Source organism: Schistosoma haematobium, chromosome 3, assembly GCF_000699445.3.
Source record: "Schistosoma haematobium chromosome 3, whole genome shotgun sequence".
Classification (NCBI taxonomy): Eukaryota; Metazoa; Platyhelminthes; class Trematoda; order Strigeidida; family Schistosomatidae; genus Schistosoma; species Schistosoma haematobium.
In genome coordinates this window covers 31,975,992-31,998,760 of record NC_067198.1, presented here as the reverse complement: position 1 = coordinate 31,998,760, position 22,769 = coordinate 31,975,992, and the positions used below count along the sequence as shown (strand labels likewise).

Below are 22,769 nucleotides of genomic sequence, written 5' to 3'. Positions count from 1 at the left end.
TTACAATATTTCTAAACGCCATGAAAAGAAAAAGAACTATAGGAGTATGTTAAACTAAACACACCTCTAGCTCTTTCATATCTACATCGACCAAGAGGAAAAGAAGGATTTTGTGCTGTTGCTTCTTCAGTAAACGTTAAATAAAATGAATTTCCATCCACAATTATTTCATTTTTAATTAACTAATCATTCTTTGTCTAAATAAAAATTGTAATAACATTCAATCTAGCCTGTCGACGTATTTCATTTACCATATTTCTTGCGTAGGTATAAACTCTGTTTTAAAGATAATTAACTGTGTTGTAACTAATGATCATTAGAGTTGTGGATCAGTTTACAAACAAGGGTCAATTGTTTACATTATTTTAAGCTTAAGTAAGTGATTTCATTGAGAAGAAAATTTCCTTCGCTGAATTATTTTTATTTTTATTCTAATACTGAGTCATTTTATTTTCATACAGTTACTGTGCTTATGGATACAGTTTTAATAACTATGTAACTAGAGTAATATCATATAATTATGTCCTATACTAGTCTGAATAAGTAGACAAAATAAAGATGGATATAACTCAAACTTTATTCACACAAGCACTTACAAATAGTGGAAGGATATAAAGTTCACTAGGCTAGTCGTTATATATATATATATATTCCCAAATGGTAATGAATAAATAAACAACAGATCTTTGCGATCAAGGACTATCATAGGTTATATTTGAATGTGTGAAAAACAATCTATTACAATTCTTACACATTAAAATTTAATATTTGGATGTTATGGATACTTTTGCGTTTCAATCGTTACATTATTGACTGACCTTAGACATCAGTTAGAAACCAGGAAGCATCGGATAGATGTTTTTTCCTAGTATGGATAACCCCTACCAGTGCACATCCACGAAGTCAGAACCTCCAAATTTCGTCATCTTCGTAGTTCTAAGGTTAAGTTCTCGCTACAACACTTAAATATACCTCCTCGTGGATAGTGCATTCACACTACTGAGTCCCGTAATAGAACGAATCAGCTGAAAGTCTGATTTTCAGTGGTCAGTGATGTAATTTATTAAATTTTAAACTGAACTGCTTTCGAATTTGTACTTGTCCAACTAGCGTTGTGGTGATATGAACTTTCAAGCCGAACAGTGTATAATTCCAGATTTGAGCCCTTGGATTAAAGATGGTCTTTTGGTTGAGTATATTGTTATCTTGATTTTCATGATGATTCCGTCTCACTTATCCACTTAGTTTATACTTCTGACGTTTGGGCTTTCAGTAAAATAGATATTATTAGTTTTTCGTCCTATATCATTATTCTTGTCAATTCCCTATCATGTGCTAACATGAGGTATGTCAAGTTGGTATGCAATGTGGTTGCGGCAGTTAGCACGTTGTCTATGACTGACAATCGCGAATTGCCGTGAGATATGATTTCACCCCGTCCGAATCCAAATACATTTACCCACAGACGTTTAAATCGTAAAATCACAACCTATTTATTAACTACACAACATTACTTGTGAAGAGTTCAACAAAAAACTTAGTTAAGACCATAATTTATGGAGGACCTTCGACAGTAACCATAGTGAACCTGCGGAAATCCAACTAGCTAACTGGTTTGATAAAAGGTTATGAATTAGCATATGGAATCCAGTTCAGGAACTAGTGTTAAAAGTAAGGGTTAAGAAATAGAGTTAGTATATTTATCACGAATTGACATCAGCCATGAAGCTAGGATGCCATTTAGCCGTATGAATGAGTTTCGCGCGAAAACGCAGGAGACAAAATCTCAAATCCGATTGGTTATTCTATAAATTGTAGTTCTATTAAAAAATGTGAAAGAAATTAATCATTCCTAATGAACTGATGCACATTAAAAATAATAGCTTCTGTCACCAAATTGTACAATACCTGAGGATGATATAGTTTAGTTTCCAGAAAGCTGGCGCCTTGATTCATTATTGAGATGATGCATGAGGAACTATGTAAGAATACTGTAACGACTTGTGAATTATCACTGAACGATTGAAGGCTATCGATAATTAATCAAGGGTTTCGTAACGTTTACATACATAGTTGTGTTTCTTAAGTGATTTTTCACTGAATGGAGTTTAGACAAATAAATACACCAAATCAATATCCTGGATGCGTAACACTACAAGTAGCATTTAACTATACATCAAATTAATTGATGACACTAAACAAGTCGCTCATCTATTTAAAATAGCAACTAATGCATTTAGAAAGGTTAAAAATGCGTTTCAAGTTATCCATCACTTGAACAACCAATAAACTCTCAAGGTTAAAACTATTCGAATATCAGCCTATCAATTATGTAGGTTAAAAGTTTTTTAAATATATAAACCATTTGGCATGACAGACAGGCGTGGGCGTTATTTTTAATCACTACATCCTATCCACATGTGACTATGGATCAATACGTAAAACAAATTCCAAGTTAGACATGTCCTAATGAATTAGTGATAATAGGTAGATCTATTATAAGTAACTAGTTGTCATGTTAAAAATTAATCATTATTGTAAGGAAAAAACAATACTTCTAAAATCAGTAGTAAACAATGCTATGAAAAAAGCACGGTGTCTAAAATGAATGAGCCACTTGTGTCATATAAGAAAATTTGCTTTCTTAGTTTAGATTTAGGACTAAATATTAATTTATCATTGATCTGCATGTATCTAGACGAATTAAATAGACTGATTAAATTTTACACGGATATTACATCTTCAAGTTGGACCAGGTTGAACATCACAAAACTGTATTAAAAAGTAATCTGTGATATGTTTTTTTTGTCCTTAAAATAGTCCCCTGGTTTTTTGGTGATATTTATTAATAAGATACATGAATATCATTATCTTTTCTAATTTAAGAAGTATTCGAAAAATTTAATACATTTAACATTATGACTTGACTTTAATTGATGCAGAAGTGAGTAGTGCAACAAGTAGTTTGTTAAATCGTAAAGGTAAAAATACTACTTTGTTTTCAGAGAGAAGTTCATTAAGAATGTGAATATTTTATAGAAATATAGCTAGTCACGTTTACTTTTTGTATAGACGTTAACTTAAACCGGTGAACCATTGGAAATTAGGTCACACTACATATCTAATTATTTTAATCCACGACTATTCAGAAGTGTACACTTACATGTCGAGACGAAATTAACCTCAGGAATATCAGTCTATGAATTAACATAAAATCATAGAACTATTAAACCAGAATTAGTCGGTCCACAATTTTCAACTTCAAGATCTTCAAACGAGCTGCGAACAAACGTTCTGTTCTACCTGATTTCAACAGCTAACTGACTGCATCCAAACCACGATGAAAATTATCTATAAATTATACAAAGCTCCTGAAAACACTCGAGTATATGCCTTTAAAAAATTTTTACTTAAGAAATTGAAACAAATCAAACTAAAAACACCACCTAGTTTATAATATGATGAAATGTGGGCATTGGTATATCTAATGATCAGAGGATAGTTAACTACAACAATCAATAGTTACGAAAAGATTCGAACCTTGAAGATAATCGGTTCTCATAACAGTTCAGTTGCCAGAGTGGAAGACCGTTTATACCAGTTGTTATTTTGAAGATCGCTGCCAAATTTATTATTTAATGAACTTAAATAAGTACATGTACAAGTACTTAGCTTCGAGTCATATCTTGTGATATGAGGATTAGTGTAAGTAGAACCATTTGGAGTTCGAACTGACAAGTTGTTGGTTCGAAGTTGAATGCTTTAACATTTAATGTTTCTTTATCAACTTCAGTCATTATTTGTATACAACTTATTACTTAGAATAGATGGAACGTAGCTAGTGGTGGAATCCGTGGCTCGTGCACATATGTCAACAAAGACTCATAGAAACTGAGCCCTGGATCACGCAAACGCTTACCCATGATGATATGTACAACTTTTCGTATCTATAAATGAGTACAACGTATGAAATAATAGTAGTAATAATGACAATAATAGTAGAGGTTATAATGATCATACATATAGCTAAATAACAAAACAACAATAACCGAATATGATGACTAAAAAACTGGTCGAAAAGGAATAAACATCAATGTATCAATACAATTACTATGTATATATTAAGAATGTGCTAATGTAATCCACGCGTAAACTTGTAAATTAGTAGATAAATGATAATTTCTTAGATGACTGCATTTTATGTACAGTAGTGAAGTTAAACAAACACATTCGAACAACTTATATGGAAACGTTTATACATTCTGCCGTAGCTAGCTACAATATACAGATATCCATCCTTTACATTAATTCCCACATCAAGTACTTCCACTGATTTATGTGATAAGAAATATACTCAAATTTATGAGTTCTCTACAAAGCTGCTAACTTGACTATAAATTGCACTGAAATTATTTTAATTTTTCCGTTATTTTAAGGCCAAGATCATTCATCATCATACTAAAAGAACCATATATTTTATGATTTAGACAAATTGTGAATCCTTTTGAAGAATGATTGGTAAAACGATTCGTATTCATCTGTATTGGAAAAAAATTATTTGAAGCGAAAAGTAATTATGATTCGAGGAATATTTGGTAGAGATTAAACATTTCAATCTTTTATATTAATGAGAAATAAACGGCAAAATCATCATAGGAATTTCGAAAAAAACATGATGAAATCACACCCACCGCTTTCGAATCGGCAGTCGAACTTTGACAGCTCATTTTTTAAAATCAGAGGGGTGTGATCTATAATGTCTGAAACTAATATGTTAAGTTCATTGGCTAATTTCAAGGTTAATTCAAGTTACCTGTTCGCTTTTAGTTGGCTGATAAATTTAGCGATAAATTTTAGTTACTTAAAATAACAATGCGTTGGTGGAATAATTTCTATTGGTTACAGATGACTAGGTGTTATTCGGTCGGATAAATACGAGTTGTAGTGCAGATGATACGCATATTAATAGGTGAGAATGCTAAGGACGTTAAACAGTAACATAATAGACTGGATGCTACCAACTGGTGATATTAAGGCGGCTTTCAATGATATACCGACTGGACATACACCAACTTATACAACCGATGATAGTTATAGAGATTTTTCTAAATGGGAAAACTTAAATACTCCAACACCACTTGACAAAGAATCTGACAACTACTTCATATATCCACCGAACCCAGTAATAAAAGGTAAGTTCATCTTCCCTCTTGAGTGGAAACACTTAAATCAACATTTTTTCTTAAATTAGAAACTAATCTCCTCGCTTTCTATTTCAGTTGAGCCAAGTGAAGATGAACAGATTATTCAAAACAGAGATAATTCACAATTACTTGAAGTACAATATTTAAAACCGTTGACTACCAATAGAAATGATCAAACAGTTACTCAACCTCAAATTCAGTCTCCTTTGGTTTATTTGAATTTAGAATCACATCCTAATCCACCTAATACTGAAGAAATGAAATTAGAAATATTAAATGAAACAGTATCATTGGAATCCCACATGACTCCAATTAAAAATTATAACTCAGATACTATATTTAATCACTGGTCAACAGATTCTTTATTACACTCGACAAAATTTAACACTGATACTGTCTCCTCTAGTTATAGAGGCTTATATGATAATGCATATACCATATCGGAAAATCATACACCATGGTCTACATATCAAACTAATGATATTGTTATCATTCCAAATATCGATGGTAATAGTAATAACAATGGAATTATCAGTGATCAGCGAAGCTATGTAACTCCAGAAAGTGTTCCCACTTGTTCTACATGCTCTGTATCAAATAAAGCAATAGATAATAAATTTGATTTTAATCAATGTAAAAGTGAATATTGTTACAAAACCATACAGACTGAATCAAAATCTATTCATAATAAATGTCAAAAATTATCTGACCAACAAAAACCATTCATATGTGGTATATCAAGTTGTAATAAGCGTTTTGTTCGAATTGACGAACTTAAACGTCATCAACGTACACATAGTGGAATTAAACAGTTTATATGTGATATTTGTGAAAAAGGATTTACGCGAAGTGATCATTTGATGACACATCGTCGTACACATACAGGTGAACGACCATATGAATGTAAAATATGTGACAGACGATTTGCACGTTCCGATGAACGTAATCGTCATACTAAAACACATATGCGTGATAAACCAAGAAGAGGACGTAAACCTAGAAATGCATCTATTCCTTCTTCAACAACATTATCATCATCATCATCATCAAAAGAAGTAGTAGTATCAACTAACTTTCCTAATTACAATGTACATCCATATTATTCTATGCCATTGGACCAGTTATCATTTGTGCACAGAAATACCACAAATAACAATAATATTGTGTAGTTGTATAAAATATTAATCGCACAATGATAATATCCTCCTCTCTCTATATCTTCCTATCAGTTTGTACAGCCCCGACCTCCGAAGTTCCTCATTCAAACCCAATTATTGCAAGATAATCTTGATTTCATGTAGATAATGATTTTGATTATATAGATCTTTAACACATCCTATGTTCTATGCATTTGACCTACTACCATTACTCTACTCAATAATTCATTGCTTCCCTGACATCTCATTGAATCCAGATGAACTATTTCGATTCACCATACTCCCAAGCAATCCTCATCACCTAGAACTATATAATAAATGCCTTTATTACTGCTTTTAATATTTTCATCATCATTGTTATTTTTTATTTCATATTAATTTAAAATAAAAGGAAACTGAAGTAAGTCTTTTTCATGCTAGAGAAAAGTATAAGATATTGAAAGTTTTAACCAAGAAACAGAGAATAATATACATTATAAATAATAATTTCCAGTCGTTTTTATAAAATAAATGGATTGTGATTATTAGCAGTGTAATCCAGGACATCCGTTTTGTTCTATTTGGGACTTTTGCACTAGTTAGATTTGTGTTGGTCACATCGGGACTTAAAATTGAAACCTCAATATCAACAATGAGATAATTTGGAACCTTACTAAAACCTTTAAAACAGGCGAAAAAGATTAATTTAATTACTACAGTTAGTTGGCGAGACATAAATGTTGGTCAGATATAGCATCGGCAAAACTATACAAAACTGTACCTGAGACATTAGAGGTGGTCTTGAAACCCATACACCGTATAGACCAGCGAGTAAACGGATCACCAGGAAGTGACGAAATCTAAACTTGTTTGTTAGTTAAGAATTTTTCGCGATTTATGATCGATTTTAACTATCTTAAAGGGGACTGTTTTTGACATAAAAACTCGGTAAATAATTGGATAGTTTATCGAGTTAGAAATACTTTTATAGACGATTTATAATATTTATACAAAGAATCTGAATGGTTGATGTAATGACTTTTTAATATCAATGAATTTTAAACATGACAGAAATATATTGTGCTCTTAAAAATTTTTTAATACAAAGTAATGAACCATTCATTATGTTTCGGATATAATTTACACCAACCATGAGCGACCTAATTTTCAAGTAAATGTATCTTAAAAAGCCATCTGCACAAAATGAATACATACTCTTTGAGAAGTCACTATTTCAATCTTGTTTGGTTCAACACCATATCATTTATTACTGTGAATTTATTAACTAGGGCCATCTGTCACATTTTCAATAATCGAGTAACGTTATATCTAACATTTCAATTGGTGAGTGCCACATATTGAAGTGTAATTTTCACTAGAGATTTCATTTCAAGCGATTAGAGTTATCAAAAATTGCTGTGTATGAACATGTCACTGTAGGACAGTCCAATATAAAGGATAAAAAACACAGATACATATAATTTTAAAATCAGATCTTGAAATGAAATCTCTAATGAAAATCACATTCCAATATGTGGCAATCAAACACTAATTCAAATGAAAAAATAGCTAAAAATGCTGGTTTAGTTTTGTGTTAAGCTGTAAAGATATACATTTTTGTAAAAAAAAATGCACATTAAAATTCGGTATTTGATTCAGGACGGCTAATCAGGTTCCATATTTGGAATAAATTCATGCTAATTTCCAGATATAAAATAGGATGTGAAACTTCTACTTTTTTTAACACCATAAACAACATACAATAACATCTTATGAAAATCAATTCAATTTAGTAGAATTTGTCAATGATTGGAGTAAACAGCCACATTATATAACCGGAAAGCGTTAAGTTCTCCATAAAATACCACACAATTTATAGGCAAAAAACCATATGAACGAATAAGTTCGTATAAATTTGTCGATAGCGTCCCCGGTAAAAATATTATACGATGAGGAACCGAATCTCTGATATTATGACAATGTTGAAGAGATAACTGATATGTACCTAACTGTACCGGTAAACACAAAGTCTAGTTCTAAAACAGTCTATTGAGTCTCTCCAACACTCAGACAAACTGTGCAGAATGACTTGGTATCATTTTACCACTACCAGTAACTCACTTTACAGACACGAATTGTGTGATTTGACCCTAGATCACATTCCAGTTATGGAGACTACTGGTACTACCACCCTGTTACTCAAATCGAATCATGTAGAAGGGAGTATGAGCTAGATAATTACTAACCAAAAGTTGAGCCCTTGACCGCCGAGTCACCGCTTACTCTGTAAAATAATAAATCTAGTTGATAGGATCAAATGGATTATTCTCAAACCCCTTTAATAGGATACATGTAGGAATTATGAGGTAGGTAATCTTTTTTGAATATTAACCAATATGTAATAAGAACATAAATTTACTCATCAAACGCTTAAAAGTTTGTTACCATGACGATAATTATTTATATATGATAGACTTCAACTAAATCTCTTCATATGAAACTGACAACGATAGTCTTGTTATTATCAACATTAATAATGAACCTCCCATGGTATTCCTACACAAACAAAAAAAAAACGTAAAACTTCAAAAAATCAAAGATGATATGTGCTGTAAATTTTTTTAATGAAAATTGAATCAATAAAAGCTAAAAATAAACATCAAATATATGCACGCATATATATACATATAACATATATATATGTTACATATCGAGAAAATCAAGGTAACAGAATGTTTGAACTTAGTTATGTATGAATACAACTAACTCAAATACATATTTGAATAGATTGTACAATAAGAAAACAAGGAAAGGCTTGAATTTTGTGGCGTTCAACATGAGTTTACAATCAAATTGTATTATCCATATCTGGGCAACCTTGACGCCATACTTCAGACCAATTTTGTTTACGAAGGCGTTGTTGTATAAGTGTTTCTAGTTGATTACGTGTATTATTATCCAATAGGTCGTAACAAGCCTAAAACAATATATATTGCATACAGAAAAAGCATTAAATAAATTTCAAAAATAATTAGGAGGATATATATTTTTTGTACATCAGATATATATAGCAAAATTGAACAAATTATCACTTTTGGTGTTGATATTGTAACCTGCTCTTTTCTTGAGGAAGGAATTATTAAATGACTAAGTGATTATATCGTGTTAATTCGGTAAGAATCGAATACAAATGATCATCATAATCTTTACGATTAATAACATCAACATTTCGGAACATTTATCATAGTGTTCGCTCTCAATGACTGGAATCAACACCATATGGTTAGATTTCGTCAGTAGTCAAGTAAACAGACTGTAGATATGAGGTTAAAATTGATAAATAATTTTCTAAAACTACGCGTAGATTAATATCCTTCTAGTCCGATGGAAATAATGTGAGATTGTACTATTATTCTGAATGAGACGTAATTAGTGGATTTTAATAGTGTCCTGAGGGAAACAAGTATTATTAATGGCAATTCGATGATAAGCGCACGACATTACAAATCAGTTGGATTTAGAAATGTAAACTATTAAATGATAACTCAGTGGTAAAAACGCATCCATCTAAATGTGTCCCTTAAAGCGTCCAAGACGAGTATGAAATAACCGTTCGCTGGGGATACCCGTTAATTCATGATGAAATTAACTTTCAAAAATTCTCACACAACCACCACAGTAAAATATTTATAAAGATGAATATACTTTGACATTAAGTAAAATAGTACACAATTTAAAGTGTTTATTTCTCCTTAAATTCATCTTAATTGTTACAATTTTCTCCTACTATTTCTCTATGAATACGTGTCCACTGATTAATCAATCGTATGTATTACTGTATGGTCGTAATACTGAGATTGATAATAGTAATAATAATTCACTAATTAAGTAACGGGAAAAAACGCCTCACAACTTTAAAGCATGACATGATGCGTGGGTGGCGTATGGGAAATCAAAATTACTGATTACTGTGAGTAGCAGCAACAATAGTAGAAGCGGTAAGGGAATGAAAAAAAAACTAATAAATTTTTTTATCTAGGCGGTCAAACTTGAACATGTACATGTATAGATTTATTTACATGTATGTCTGTTTACTTATGTTGTGTATTATGCCGCAAAATATGAGATAAAAAAATAGAATAAAACAAAACATTATTATTATTATTATTATTATTATTATTATTACATAATGGTGATTCGAAAGAAGGAAAAAAGAACGAGTAAATTCTTACTAGGAATACATTCTAATATATTTTTTAAACTAACAATATTAAAAGGAGACGGATAAACAGTCGTATTTACTCTTCTTTATTCCCTATTATAATTAATTATTATCCTTATTGATTTGTCTACATTAAAGAGAAATGATTAAAAGAAGGCAATACTAGACAAATATTTGTATTAGAGATTATAATTTAAAATATAAAAAAGAATTTAGTTTCTTTTGTTTGATTGATGCTCGGAGTTATGCAAAACAGCGACATCGACGGCAAAGGAAGAAAAATTTTCGATAGTATAATAAGAAGACGAAGATTATCAGAACTATGTGATATATTAGCGCTTTACATTTCGAACAATCTGATCACATATATACTTGTTATTAAAACATTTATATGTAAAAATAAAAGGTCAACTAGACTGGAAATGAAGGTTAAAACGAGACAAGGATAATAAAGAAAATAATGTGATAACAATTTTAAACTTCATCACTCTGGATAATAAGTCAATATTACTAGGGTAGGTTTAAGGTGAGAACAAACTGTTTTTTAGTACACTAAGGGGGTTTGAATTTTCATATGGCTAAGGCTTCAATAAACTTTAGTATACGCCCTTTTACACTTTTGTATAAAACCACAAAAGCCGAGTTTAGAACAATCTTATGGCCTATTTCAATTATACGTTTAGCAATAGAGGATGATGGATGTTTAAATTCTACTCTTATTGGGTCATTTGATTTTAATAGTTGAATTCATGAGCCGATTAAAGCTAGACCACCATGGAAAACCTGAAAACACTGGACGATCGTTTCGTCCTAGTATGGGCCACCCATGCTAGTTGACTTAGAATACGCAGATTATATAATTCTGTCTGGTGAAGACTGAAAAAAATATAGTCTTTTAATCATCATAAGCAACCGCAAGTTCGTTCAACGAATATCATATTATTTTATAATTAATTGTTTGGGTCTGTATTTTTTCGGCTTCACTGTTACCTTGTTTGAAAAAGAGATCAGAAAATCATTTGAAAACCACATCCATATACACATTAAGCGTTAAGAACTGAGATGATGAAATTGATTGAGACATTCAATTCCATAGTCTACATACAATAAAATTTTTAGCGTAGAAAGGCAACTTTTCAGAGATATCTTAAGTGAACACAACTAAATTAAGAGTGAGCGAAAGTAAGCCGGTTGTTTCACTGACTGCTTACAAACTAGAGGTAATTCAACTAATCAAATGTTACGCAGGAGAAGCGTTAAATGACATTTTTTAAAAGTGAAAAAATCTAAAATATGTACAAACATTAATTACTTAGTTGAATAAATGTATTTTACTGATAATCCAGTATTTAATAGGGATAATAATGATCTTTTCAGATAGTTGTTAACGAATGAAAAGAGCGCAACAACTGCGTTTATCGTCAAGGGAAGAATTGTTTCATAGATTAACATAAAATGCCATAAAGGTTAGACTGAGAACAACTACAGACAATTGAATAAAACTGCTTTCAAACGAAAACTAATCTATACTTGTTTGATAAAAATATCCCAATGTAAGACCCGACTTCTACTGTTCTACTGTTAATTCCACTACATATATAGTACATTATAAACAATACAAAATTTGATTTCACTAACTTGTAAATATTCAGAATTAGGGTTTTGATCTTTATTCTTTGGAGCATTTAAACGACAGAGTACAGCTAAAGCTGTTTCACTTCCAAGTCGTACTGCACTGTTTTTATCTTTTATTCCGCTAAGAAGTTTAATCAAAAATGTACATAACCAAGAAGGAATTGGTAATTTTACACGCCATGCAATATGACTGGATATAACTGTAGACAATAGACGCACATCGATTACAGGATGTTCAAAACCCTATTTAAAGGTCAAAAATAAAATTGAAAGTGAAAAACAGAGAATGTTTGGAAAAAGATCAAATAAAACTGACTTGTAAATTCACTTGATATAGTTTACTTGAATCTTCTTCCCATTGATGTTTAAGACTGCAATTGATCAGTCTCTAATTGGCATATGTGCATACTGTGTGTATTGCGTACTTCATTCTAAGAAAAGATGGGTAGTGGCTAGCAGTGGATTGCAGTACAGTACATCAACTGGATAGTTTTGTGGGATTTTTTATCCAGTTTACTTTAGCGAATGTCATAATGACTCAAATAATTTACCCGTTTCAGATAAACTACTATTAAGTAATTCAGTAGACATAGCATATTTTACCAATGTATACATATAGGGAATAAAATAAAAATTACTTTTCCAAGTAGCTCCAGTAATAGTTTAGGATTATAATTCACTTCATGATTCTCTGTTAGATAACCGACAAAGCATCCAATACATCTGTATCCTATTTGACAAATGACGGACTAAATGTGAAGTATGAAAGAAAAACAGACAAACAATAAGAGTAGTGAAAGATTACAATGTGACGATAATATAATAATGATTATTATCACTGCGACGATAATTACAGTAGCCAACTGTAATATAACTAATTACAAAACAATTGGTCGGAAGGGGTGGGAGATAGTTATTGAAAGTGGCACTGTTTATTTGGAGTAATTTCGGACTAAATTAAAAAACTTTTTTCATACAGACAAATCGCAATTATCATTCCAGTATGTATAAAGTTTCAGTAGATAACACCAATTCACAATAGATAAGAAGCATACCAGAAAAACATATAATGTATATCTAAAATTTTGCTGTTATTCAGTCAGATTACCAATATAAGTTATTGTGTAGCCCCATCTGTCAAATTATTACAGTTAATTTAACGTTAGCAGTTCATTTAAATGATCATTTACGTATTTCTACAGTCTATTTGAATAGTTTTATTTCATTGATAAATAAATGAGTTAAACTTAAAAAATTAAGCCTACACTTAAGCTAAATCAAATCAATTGATATTATAGAAAATAAAATAGGAATGATATTTTAATAGCTCTACTGATCCCATGAGATGATTTCAATACATAAAATTATTATTCCTCTGTTATTATAAGTTCTTTTCCGTAATTTTCAACATTACTCAACTATGAAGAGAAAATATAACTAAACATGGTAGTAATGATTTACGTTAATTTTGACTAGAGAAAGTGGATTATGTTAAGTTACCAGGTTCCGGTTACCAAGTACAGTATTCAACTTTGCGTTGTAATATTTTATATCTACAAATACTACTGCTACTACTAATATTCAACTTCATAAACTGAAGAATCGAATCTGCCGCGTATGGATTGAAAATCCAGCGCTTTATACAGTATATGTATATTACTGTTATCGAAACTTCTTAACGATATAAAAGCCGAAAAAAATTCAATAGTGATCAAATGATATTATTATGAACAAGTAGGTGATGAATGAATACGTAGATGAAGAATACAAATGATGTCGCTTGAAGTGTCCCATAGGTCTAGACTTGTATTTAGTGATTTAACATAGTCGATACAAAATATTTGTCAGAATGATGTCATTGAGTTTTATAAAGTTGTTTTCATAAACTTTAACATTCCATATGATAGAAGGTGAGAACGATACAATTTATTGTATTGGATAACAATTTTAGACAAAATAATTAATTAGTTTTGGAATAATACAAATAACTCAGCACCCAAGTACAAATTCGATTTTGAGGTGAAGTCTATTATAAAACAAAAGTATATGAGGTAGGGACTGAATATGCAACCTACTCTTTGCGATACAAACGGTTTGATGATCAAGCTGCTGTGCGTATCATTACACGAACACACAAACATACATATAATAGCACAATAGTTATGATTACAAATTGAAATAATAGTACTAATAAAACTAACATTTTCATGAATGGATAATTGTTTAATGAATTGCCCTAGGCGTTCACAAAAACCTGACTGTATGGTCTCTGAATTGATTAAAATTTTTGGTGTATGCTTCAGTGGAATAAGAAGGGCAATGCCTTGACTTTGGTTAAATGTCCATTGTACATCTAGAGTAAACAATGAAAATTACAAAAGTAATGAAAAACTTATATCTGACAATTAGCAGAAAACTTTCTCTAGTAATTACACACATATATTTAAATTAGACTATATAAAATTGAAGTATAAACAGTGAGGAAGAAATCAAAAAAAACATTCTTAACTGTATGTATTGAAAAAAAAGATTCAATTTCATCTTAGACTTCATAAATCAAATTCAAGTTTTGCATAGAATAAATGTAAACAATCAGAAGCCTATCTATTTATAAATATTCTTGAAGAAGATTATTGAGAAATAGAATAGATTACTGTGAACTTTTTTCAATATAGACTTGAACTAATAATAAAACACTTTTTCGAATAAATAATGAAGGATGAATTGATTTCTAGACAGAATGACTAAAGGAAGTTACATAATAGTAGAGATTGTCTAAAGAATAGGGAAGGTCAGCTAATTATAACATAAAATACTAATTCGCAGTAATATGGCGTTTACTATTTATGTTGACAGATATAAGTAGTATGTAGCACCAATCAGAAGTGGAATGCATGCAAGCAGGAGATTGAAAAGATTCAATTGAAGAGAACAGAAAGGGAAGTAGAAAGCAACTGTCATAACAACATAATTGAAAGAATCATGAAGCATGTAAAGGACAACCGATGGAAGATGTGCAAATAGTGTATTTATGTATAGTTTTCATATTTTACGAAGGCACTTTATAATTTTACATTAAATAATAAATTGGCTTTCCCAACCGAGTCCTTGTTCACTACAGTAATATCAGAATTACAAATATCTATAAATAAAAATAATATATTTTTAATATGCCAATGAGTAGAAAAATTAGATTTTCTAAAGTTTCGCGACTCAGTGTAAGTCACAGTTCTTATGAGCTACAATAATGACAACCACCACAAAATCTGCTATTCTTAGAAGTTTTGATTAGTTGACAATTGAATTCATTTTATCAGCATAGTTTAACAAAATGTCTCACTTGTTTAAATTATCCATTACAGGAAATTGATTTAAAGTAAAAAAAACATTAGAAATCCTTACTTTAATTTTTTAATATTTCAAGCTGAAAAGAGGTCTACATGCATAATGACACTCTATCATTAGTTGTTCTATTGAATTAATTTATTAATAATGAGTAAGGGTAACATGTTAAGGAGAAAAAAAAACGAAAGGGAATTTCCATATATTTTTCTATACATTGGAAATTGATAAATCATCGAAATCTTCAATCTATATTGATTTTCTACCAAGAATAGTGGGTAAGTTATTATTGACGTTAAAGTCAATCATACTAATAAATAAATACCAATGAAACCAGCATGTCACAATAGAGTTTGTATCTAACTACCAGTAGTCAGTGAAATATAAACAATGTAGAGTCTGAGGGCAAATGTAAGCCAATTTAAGTTGACATAAAAAAGATCATTACAACAAGATGAGTAGTAAACGAGTCGAAGTGACAGAAGCAATCCATAATAGTAGTAGTAATAGGAGAGAATCAAAAATTGAGAATATAATTTCCATAGAAAAAAAAAGAATAAATGTGATATATACCACTATAACTGATTTAAAATAACCAGTTATGAAATGGACATGTATCATTAAAACAAATTTAAATCAAAAGATAATTTAGATTTTTATAGGTTGGCGGTGGTATTCGATTTGATCATGTCTAATTTAATTAGTCAAAATATGATAATACAAATAACATTAAATAGTTAATTGTAATTTTTCATAATTACACTTATAGAATCATTATTGTTTAATAACATGATAAATTAAAATATACCTTGTTTGGTGGATGAAGACAGGAATAGTTTCCGTTCAAATAAATCAACAAGTTCAAGTTTCTTCTGTATTTTCTCATTGTCACTTTGTGAAAAGTTGTCAATAGTGGCTTGTGCAGCAACAACAATAAATCCTATACATGAAGAAACTATAATACGCAGTTGATCCGAGGAGATCAATACTTGTTTAGTTTGATTAAATGATCCTAAGACACTTTCTTGTTCATCATCATTATCTTCACTATTATATTCATTGTCATCAACAATGTTATTTCTGTGTGGATTTGTTTCAATTCGAATTTCATTACCACAAGACTCTGGTAAACGCATTAATGGAATTAATGAGTGAAGTATAGTATTTAAAGCGGTTAGTCCAGCACGACCTCTGGAATGTTCTAGACACAAACGTAACGCCTGTAAACTAGTATCACTAGTAAATATTGATAAAATGAAAAACAAGATAACACAAAGATAAAAATATGGTAAAAAAATACATGCAAAAATAAATAACCTTATAAACCTGCATATAATATTATCTTAGTAGATGGTGAATTCAATTTAAATGAACAAAAGTGTGATACAGTTAGAAACGAGCTTATGTTTAGAAGAGCACCAACAGTTGTTATAACAAGATGTTGATTTATTTTAGGAAATCACAGACTATTAGCTTAGGTTGCATTAATATATTATACCACCATCGATGGAGTTTGTAGAATGTTGAGAGCGTATGGATTAAAAAGGTAGTGAAACAGTTTAAAATCAATTACAATAAAATATCGAGTTTCTGAATGTTTTTTTGAATACTAAGTTACTTTGACTTTCTAATACAGGTCTATGTAACATGAATATATATCTGCTTATTTTCACTTTGTTTTGTAATATTATGTAATACATGAACTTGGAATTATGGATCTTACACTGGAGTTGTATATCAATTAATTGGTTTTGACCTATCTTGGATTAAAAGAATATAGTTTTAGCATATATTTATGGATGTAACAATAAATAAGTTTAAACAATATTTCAATGAATAACTGTATAGCATCATTAAACCTCATTAATATTACCATTGACTCAAAACTGAGTACATAAACCTACAAATTTAATTTGTATGATATAGTAACGGTTTATAATTAACATATATCTGAGTTGTATAATTTTATTTGCATACTTTACACATAATAAAAAGACTTTTGTTTAAAATAAATGATTTAATCAGTAGAACTGAACATCTCTCAATAGTAGTACATTATTATTTCTAAGAAACAGTAGATGTATTATAGTTATTAGGTTAATTATTTGGATCCACAAACAATATGATTAGAATGAACAATCTTACTTTAAATACTTATGCTTATACAAGATGAATAGTGTGTGGTGGTCGGTATTCGATATAATTCTTAAACTTCGTATACAGTTCGTCTTGATAACCGTGCTATATAACGCCCCAACGGTATATTAATCAGAAGGCGAATACGAAGCGTTGATTACGTTTATTACGGGACCACACACATAGATATCCAAAATTACAGATGCGTTAAACAAGCATAGAAGAGTTGTGCCGAAAGGCAAGCAACCGCGTAAAGTTAAGCAAGCGAGAGCGAGAGAGTAATGAATATGAATAACATGGACATATATATACATAGTGAAATGAATGAGTCATCGAATCAAATAAGTGGTTAGTAGTAAGACTAGCATAGTGAATAAATGCGAGGGGCGTAAGCAATATTCAAGCATACATGACATGTTCATGCATTCGCAATAGTAATCAAGATGCAATGATATAGATAAGTTGTTGTTAGGATGACTCAGTTCGTTAATAAGTTAATAAAATGACTTCATTGAATTAATTGTGAACAAACTCAATTTTACGTGATCTGTTATAAGTGTTTTACACTAAGTTCAATCCGTAGCCATAATTAATATATTTATGTATAAGTCTTGAATTAAATCTATTGTAAAAGATAATGACATTATTTAAAAAAATAAGTTCAATAGAGAATGGTGATTTAACAAGAAAAAAATGAGTAACTTATGTTATCAGCATAATATAACAGGCTTAAAATAATTAACAGTGAACTAGAAGATCTATTCGCTGATTATCTCGAAATAGTAACCATGATCTATGTTTGATTGAAAATAAAAAACACTAAAGTAAGCGTTTTGTATAAAAGTAACGTGAAATTTAACGAATGTTCTAAAGAACAAAGAACACATTTAGAAAGCTTTTCTAAACAGTTTCTATGATTACATTTGTGAATCGAACAACATTGTATAGAAAAAAAAACGAAGACCAAAACATAAAAACCAATATTTTTCAGATTGAAAAAAAGATTAACTAGACAAAAAGTACTTCTTTTTTTCTCTTACATTTCATGCATTCTTAATGACTAGACCAGGTTGTACAGTTTTAAAGTTGAATGTACTACTACTAATAGGCTATAATGACACATTCAACTGGATAATACATAGAAAGTTTGTATATATTTTAAAAAATGAGTGTGTGCTGAGTGCCAGCGGACAAAAAAAAATGAAAAGACAGAGAAATTAACAAGAGACCGGTGAACAAAGTAAAAAATAGAATAAAAAGGACACCGTGAGAAATTTTACTGATATATATGTAAAAATCGGAAGAGACAGCAGTCTATTTGTAGGATATTTTAATAAAGCAAGAATTTGATACCGCTCTGCAACGACTTACGGAAAAGCTGCTACACCAGCCAATGTATGTGCAGTTGCAGAAACACCTGATTTAGGGAGCATATCTTCTATCTCACTTGATGTATCTTCCAAGTAATCATGAAAACGTGATACAACAGTTTGAGATGATACTCTAGCCAGATCGATTAACAAAGGATCAAGTTTAGGTGTAATAGGAACAATTGATGATAACCCTTCACCACCAAGTATTCTCGTTTGCTTATGTGAGTCTCCAAGACATTTTAAGAAGGTTGACTGGAGTTGTGTAACAAATGGACGAACAGATTGTGGGCACTGAAATAAATAAAATCAGGTTGACTCGTCATTTCATAATTTAATTTTAAAAAATCCCAGTCGAAAGATCATCAACCAGTTACAATATTCTGGTATAGTGATCAAAAATGATAAAATGTTACATGTGAACATAATCTGGATAAATCACGAATAGAAAGGATAAAGACAGTTATTTAGGAAACGAACTCACCTTATTAACAAGCGAAGTAAGAGACTGCAACACAGCAACACGAACAACATTCGTCTGACGCTCACCCAGTAAACGGATGAGAGGCCCAATAACTTTGATAACGCAACCTTGAAGTGCTGTCCCATTCGCATGAATTATGCATTCTGATAATCCTTGTGCTGAAGGTTCTTTAATTGCGGGACGCCCACGGAGTGTACACTCAGCATATAATTTAACTAAACTAACAAGTGGTAAAGTAGGATCTGAAAACCCAGGCAAATATTTTTGACCTTCATTTTTATTAGCAGCTGCTAACTTGTTCATTTCTGATATAGCACCACGAATACCTTGACGCAAATCACCAATTTGGGAAGTAATTGTTTCAGGGTTCCAACGCTATAAAAGTTAACGAATAATAATTATGAGAACGGAAAGTGTCATAGATACAGTTAAACTACTCATTAGTAGTTAAAAAATCAAATAGATCTCGGGTACATAAACAAGGAAGTGTAGAATAAGTTAAATGTTTGAGAAGGTACGCCTTTAATGTTACTCGTTATCCGCTTGTAAATTAGCTACAGAGTTATATGTTTATAAATTTGACTGCGAATAATCTTATTTAAAAAAGAATTGGGAATAACTTTCTGTGACGAAAAGTATTTATCAAATACAAACGTAAAGAAGATCAACTATTAGGAACTTTTAAAGGTTACCGTTTTTTCTTGTAACAATAAATTCAGAACGACAATAACAAGGGGAAAAACTAACTTTGAAAAGTGTTTCTAAACATTTCCATGCTTCCGATAAAGTAGTTTTGTCAGTAGAAGCTAAAAGACGACAAATATTACGAAGAGCAAGTGGATATGATTCATTCAACACTCGACTTATAACTTCTTTAGCATCAGGATTTTCCTCCATCTCATCATCATCGTCATCATCATAACTGTCGTCATCATCTTTGTCCATATCATCTTCGTCACTATAATCTTCATCGGAATTAAACGAGCCGTCATCAGACGCCTCTTCATCTTCGAGATCATCATCATCAACGTCAGATTCATCAGTTTCATCTTCATCGGAAGATTTATTGTTTACATTGGATTTCACAATGGACGTTACAACATCAGAAGAATCTTGAAAACTAGCTTCAAGATAGGCACGTAGTAACCGTAAACAGGCAAGTCGATATGCACTAGAGCCGGGAACAAGTTTGTTTTGTGTAGTGGTGTTATTTGTGGTTTCGTCAATTGTTACAGTGGTTGACAAACCAGATAATAATTCATTCAAAATTTGACGGATTCCTGTGGCTTCATAAATGCATACAAGGACAGCAGCACAATGCTCTAAATCCTACATTACAAATAACATAAAATAACAATAACGACATAATTTTTAGATTATTTTAAAGTTAATACATTAAATAAAACAGTGGTTGCGAATATTTATGTCTAGAATTAATCCCATTCAGTTATAGGTGATTAACTCTATTTAAAGCTAGATAATGTAACTTTGCATTCTCCCTCTCTCATTTGTTTGACAAAGATTTCAGGTAATATAAAGACGAAGTTGCACAGTCTATAACAGGTTTTTCTATATACTGTGGTCGTGTGACTATATCATGAATCTATTTTTTTAGTTCGCTGATGAGTATCCAAGATGTGTTTTTTATTGTAAATTTTATAGGCTTACCGTTGCCTATTTTCAATTTCACCATATTATAATGACATTGAATATGTATTACGTAATTATATCCAGACTCTAGAATACATTATTATACATCATTAACCTGATATTGTGTTTTATGTATAGGAGTGAATGAAATAATAAGCCAGAATATATATACTCGTGTATGAACAAATAAAAGTGACGCACCTCGTTTTCTGTTTCCTCTTCAATATCCTTATTTTCATTGTTCTGATTATAATCAGACTCAGACATCAATGATACAGTTTGTAGAAGTGCAGGTAAGATTCGACCAAGTTGTTTTGTAAGAGCTTCTCCAGCTACTGACGCAAGATAAGCAAATGCTTTCACATTGACCACTGGATGAGTTAGCTAATAATATAGACAATAGAGAGGAAAAGTAACAACATGAACAACAAAGGTTTATCCTTATTTAGATTAAAAAAAACCCCAAATGATAACAAAGCAGGACTGTTTAAAAATATTCATGGACATGAGATTTTAAGAATAAACACCTATAAAAACAATAAGAATTAACTTACTTTAGGGACTAAATATGGCATAACAGCTTTGCCTTTAACAGCTAATAATTGTTTTATACCATCTAACGCATAATGGCTAGTCTCTGGATCATCTAATTGAGCAAGTAGATCTGGTAAAATACCATCAAGTGAGCGTATACCAATAGCAGCATATAATAATTCAAATGTCTTGCCACCGTTACGACGCACTTCAACAAGTGGATCGCATAAAGTACGTCGAATAGGATCTAATAAGCTGTCGGCATAATTTGATAGCTAAATAGAAATGTTCAACAATATTTATTAAGAAAGGTTTATTATACATAAGTTTAAAAAGGAAACAAATCGCAAGGAAGTTTTTTTGTTAAATAATATGTACAGGAATGTATATCTACAATGACATTGTAATGGAAAAAAAGAACCAATACAAACCAAAGGTCTAATAGTCAGTGGGTATATATGTACATCCATTCAAGATGCAATACTCTATTGACACATAGATGAAGTTGTTAGGTCAAATCCAAGAATAGTAAAGGTAGTAACAATATCATTCGTAATACGAAAGATTAGACATCGAAGATACGATTCGAAAGGAAAATTATAAACAAGTTAAATTAGGAAAAATACACGAGGAAACCATAATCTAGGAATTTTGGGGAAGACAAAGAATGAATGCACGTAGTCCATTGCGAATGATTTGAAATCATGTCACTCAAAGTCTCTAACAATTAGTTACGATAATCACATGGACTACAACCAGCTAGTCTACACTTATTAACATGGCTCAGTACATTTGTCAGTGACTTAATGGACTGAGGCCATGTTTTGATATGGCCGCCACCAGCTTTCTTCTAGCTTATTTCTACACTAGAAAACAATCGAGGAAGATAGTGGTTAGGCATATATATGTCTCAAGCAAAACACAGAAATCAAGTGTATTTCATAAACTATATATTAGTTATCTACTTTTATTTAAGGATTTTACAAAATTAGCAATAGTAATAAATTCAAATACTCACTTTTCATAGCATTTAAGAATGCCTTCTTGTACTTTATA

General features: G+C 30.8%; 2 protein-coding genes across 3 annotated transcripts in view; one reads left to right on the top strand and one right to left on the bottom strand.

Annotated features, from left to right (window-relative positions):
• Positions 1 to 4,959: 4,959 nt before the first annotated feature.
• MS3_00005546 (uncharacterized protein) lies at positions 4,960 to 6,841 on the top strand (the record flags this gene model as incomplete). 2 transcript variants are annotated; one of them, XM_051213626.1, is made up of 2 exons in its annotated part: positions 4,960 to 5,192; positions 5,252 to 6,841. In XM_051213626.1, exon 2 carries the CDS (start codon positions 5,462 to 5,464, stop codon positions 6,371 to 6,373), a length of 912 nt encoding a protein of 303 aa, XP_051069616.1. In that variant the 5' UTR covers positions 4,960 to 5,192; positions 5,252 to 5,461. The 2 variants fall into 2 exon arrangements, with proteins under 2 accessions (XP_051069616.1, XP_012800480.1); XM_012945026.3 differs by having other exon boundaries at positions 5,280 to 6,373.
• Positions 6,842 to 9,188: 2,347 nt separating this feature from the next.
• GCN1L1 (eIF-2-alpha kinase activator GCN1) overlaps positions 9,189 to 22,769 on the bottom strand; it is a gene marked incomplete at both ends in the record, with an annotated part of 30,229 nt that continues 16,648 nt past the window's right edge. Inside the window, 10 exons of the mRNA XM_051219030.1 lie at positions 9,189 to 9,317; positions 12,201 to 12,440; positions 12,836 to 12,946; positions 14,399 to 14,550; positions 16,348 to 16,775; positions 19,047 to 19,339; positions 19,530 to 19,904; positions 20,277 to 20,858; positions 21,381 to 21,563; positions 21,734 to 21,988. Of these exons, the coding sequence (XP_051069615.1) occupies positions 9,189 to 9,317; positions 12,201 to 12,440; positions 12,836 to 12,946; positions 14,399 to 14,550; positions 16,348 to 16,775; positions 19,047 to 19,339; positions 19,530 to 19,904; positions 20,277 to 20,858; positions 21,381 to 21,563; positions 21,734 to 21,988 (2,748 nt within the window). The remainder of the gene's footprint in view (positions 9,318 to 12,200; positions 12,441 to 12,835; positions 12,947 to 14,398; positions 14,551 to 16,347; positions 16,776 to 19,046; positions 19,340 to 19,529; positions 19,905 to 20,276; positions 20,859 to 21,380; positions 21,564 to 21,733; positions 21,989 to 22,769) is intronic.